At 52.2% G+C, this 3,227-nt stretch overlaps 1 protein-coding gene across 1 annotated transcript; it reads right to left on the reverse strand.

The window, feature by feature from the left end:
• Positions 1-1,098: 1,098 nt before the first annotated feature.
• LOC127344862 (NDR1/HIN1-like protein 13) lies at positions 1,099-2,924 on the reverse strand. The gene is made up of 2 exons (XM_051371209.2): positions 2,742-2,924; positions 1,099-2,272 (listed from the first exon to the last, which is right to left on the reverse strand). The coding sequence occupies exon 2, from the start codon at positions 2,234-2,236 to the stop codon at positions 1,304-1,306; it is 933 nt and encodes a 310-aa protein (XP_051227169.1). The 5' UTR covers positions 2,237-2,272; positions 2,742-2,924; the 3' UTR covers positions 1,099-1,303.
• Positions 2,925-3,227: the final 303 nt, after the last annotated feature.

Consider the following 3,227-nt stretch of genomic DNA (forward strand, 5'->3'; position numbering starts at 1 on the left):
TTCCATCGTTGGACTTTGGACAAACGAAATGCTTGAAAATTAGTCGGCCAAGACGTGAAAGACGTGAAAGACGCACTAGATACAGATTCTGACAAATTCTCTCGTATACTTTTTGATGCTTAGCCGGCCAAGACGTGAAAGACACTACAGTTAGTCGTTGGGAGCTCACAGTTTTTTTCTTCTATGAGTAGTTGACAAGAAGGCGAGATCAACACCAGAAAGAAGAAAGATGAACACCAGCAAAACAGACTCTGAAACAGGTATAATTGATTCTTCATAAATCGGGATGTGAAACTCAGATTGTTTACTAGCGAAGTTCATGTAAGCCTGATTGTGATGGCATGTTCAGGGTACTCTGAACTACCATGTTCGAAACTTGGAATACACTTTCTAAGGCTGGTCATAGTGTGGAGTAACTTAGACTAGTAACATGATATGTTACTAGTCTAGGTTACTACCTTCGTAGTGGGTAGTAACTTATATGTGGTGTCATGCATTGTGTCATTTATTCTGTTGTAGACCCATTTTTTCTTGGGGTGTGTGATGTTATGGTAACATAGCTAGTTACCACCTCACACTCTTTCTTTATTTATTGGCATGACATATCACCAAAATGCCTTGAGATGTGTGATGTTACTAGGTAGAGCTCTACTAGGTATGTTACTCCCAGTATGAGCAGTCTAAAACACGGTCAGACATGTGCAGTTGAAACTTCAATCCCTTGACGGTGGTATCTGCGCGTATTGATTGTGATGACATGCTTAGGCCTGCAAGTTGAAACTTTTTTGCATGTTCATGTCAGCCACTAGGTATACTGAATGTTCAATTTTGTCATGGGACTTCTGAGTAAGCCTTCATATATAGTGGCAAGTGGCCGAAAAAAGCATAAATATCCATATGGCAGTGTAAGATGGAGCACTACCAAGTTTTATGTGACATTCTGATCAGTCAGAGTTTTTCAAGGCAATTCACGCATTCGAGATTCAGAACGATATACCTAGTTGCAACTGAAAACCATATGACAGAACTTTATATGTGTCTACCAACACCATTTTCGTCGGCCTAGTGGAGAAACAAGAGGCGCAGTGCAACTCGTGATCATCTTAACTGCAGCACATTTTTTGCAGCAGAACATGATCAACACTCCTCGTCGACAGAGAAAAAATGACATTGCTCGATCAAACCAACGTATACAGAATTAACGAGGAGAATAAAACATCTGGAGCCAAATTAATCCTTCGCTACCAGCAACTGCTAACCTAATCAACCGAGAGGAGGATAACCGCTTCTTTTGCTTCGTCGTTCAGATCCTCCAGAACAGGAACGGCACCTTGGCGCTGCACGATCTGGACACCACCTTGGCGGTGGCGGCGAGCCTGTCCACGGCGATGGTGCACCGCACAGTCACCGTGACGGCCCACGTCTTGACCCCGCCGAGCTGCAGCCGCACGGGCACCTTCACGTCCACGTCGAACGGCACCGACCGGAGCCGCTCCGCCGCGGCCATCTGCCCGCGCACGCGCTCCGAGAACCGTAGCCCGGTGCCCTTGGCCTTCGCCACGAACACCGTCACGTTGCCGGGCGCCTGGTAGAACGCCGGCCACGAGCCCTGGGCCAGGCTCACGCCATCGTACGACACGGCAACGCGGCTCCCGGCGCCGTCGTAGTGCACGCCCATCTTGCCGTTCCTGCTGTTGTCGGCGCGCACGGTCGCATCGAACCCCGGCGTGAACGCGCCGGGCGCGGACGCGTTGCTGACGCCGGCGAGGCCGGAGACCGCGAGCGACACGACCGAGTACGCCGGCTGCCTGGGCTTGTACACCGCGTACACGACGCCGACGGCGACGGCGAGGAGGACGGCGAGGCAGACGATGGCGAGGAGCAGGTACAGGCACGCGCGGAGGCAGGAGCAGCCGCCGCGGCGCTTGGCTCGGCGCGTGTAGTGCTCAAAGAGGCGCTCGTTCTCCGGCGGCGGTACGCGGAAGACCTTGTCCTTGGGCACCTGCACCACGTACGTGCCGGGCTGCGGCTTCTGCGGCGGCATGGTCTTCTGCGGCTGTTTGGGCTGCTGGCCGTGGGGGAGCGCCGGCGGTGGGACGGGCTTCTCGAAGTGGAAGCTGTAGAGCGGGCTGGAGGAGGGATCGGAGGAGGAGTAGGCGGACTGGGACTGGTTCATCTCGCCGGAGAAGTCCGAGCTGGTGGCCGCCGCCGGGTGGACGCGGCCGTCGTTCATCATCGGCGCCTGCTCCTCAAGGCGAGCCTGCGAATCAATCTGCGAGTTTTTTTTTGCAATGTTAGCTCGAAATCCACAGAAGAAGAATGATCAATCCACACAGACGGCGTACTTATGTGAAATTCGACGGTACAACTAGCAATGTAGAATCACAGATCGAACTTCGAAGAAAATGCATGGTTATTTTTGTTCATATCGGTACACTCTAAAATCGGTAGAAACATTGATGGCATTCCCAATAAGCTAGCCAAAGAAAATAAGAAAGAAGAACTCTGTGAACACGAACAATATCGAACAAATAACACTTTTGCATTTGGGCATTCTGCCAAACACCGGAAGATCGAGAAGCATCAAGAACAAAATGGACCTGGCTGCCTGCTAGGCCGCAACGAGAAAAAACCTGGAGCGAAAAGACCCACAATTTGGGCAAGAGACCCTCCGCTGGCTCACGCCAAAACCCACAGATACAAATGCACGGCGACGGATCGGAAGATCGATGGAGACGCACCTTGTATAGCCGGAGACGGTGGTAGTCGACGGTGTTGTTTCTCCCTTCTAGAATCGGCTGGCTCTTCAGCCTTCAGATGGTGGAGGAGACGTATGGGACGGACGTGCGAGGAGGTAAATAGTGCGGGAGAGCGGTGGAGGCGAGAGAGATCGGAGACGACGACGTTGGTGGCGGAGGGGCATATATAGAGCGCCGCGGCGATGCTTACGGCCGGGGAAACGAGTGTCGAAACCGCGTCGCCGCTACGGGTTTATGGAAAGTTTTAACTAGTACGGGGAAACCACCAAAAAATGTGAAATCGACGATGATCTTGGGTACTGGATCAGGGCAAAAATGGAAGGAATGCGTGTCCACGAACGCTGATCGCCTCGTAAAAGACAGCTGGACTGGCGGCGGCCGGTGAGTACTCCAAGGAGACATTGACGAATCTAGCCCCCTGTGCCAAAAACTTAATTTCTATGTGGCCTGGGGCCCGTGTTGGTGTTG

Source organism: Lolium perenne, chromosome 3 (assembly GCF_019359855.2).
Source record: "Lolium perenne isolate Kyuss_39 chromosome 3, Kyuss_2.0, whole genome shotgun sequence".
NCBI lineage: Eukaryota > Viridiplantae > Streptophyta > Magnoliopsida > Poales > Poaceae > Lolium > Lolium perenne.

Excerpts from the sequence above, each read along its gene's own strand:
- LOC127344862 (XM_051371209.2), bottom strand. The coding sequence starts at position 2,236 with ATGATGAACGACGGCCGCGTCCACCCGGCGGCGGCCACCAGCTCGGAC.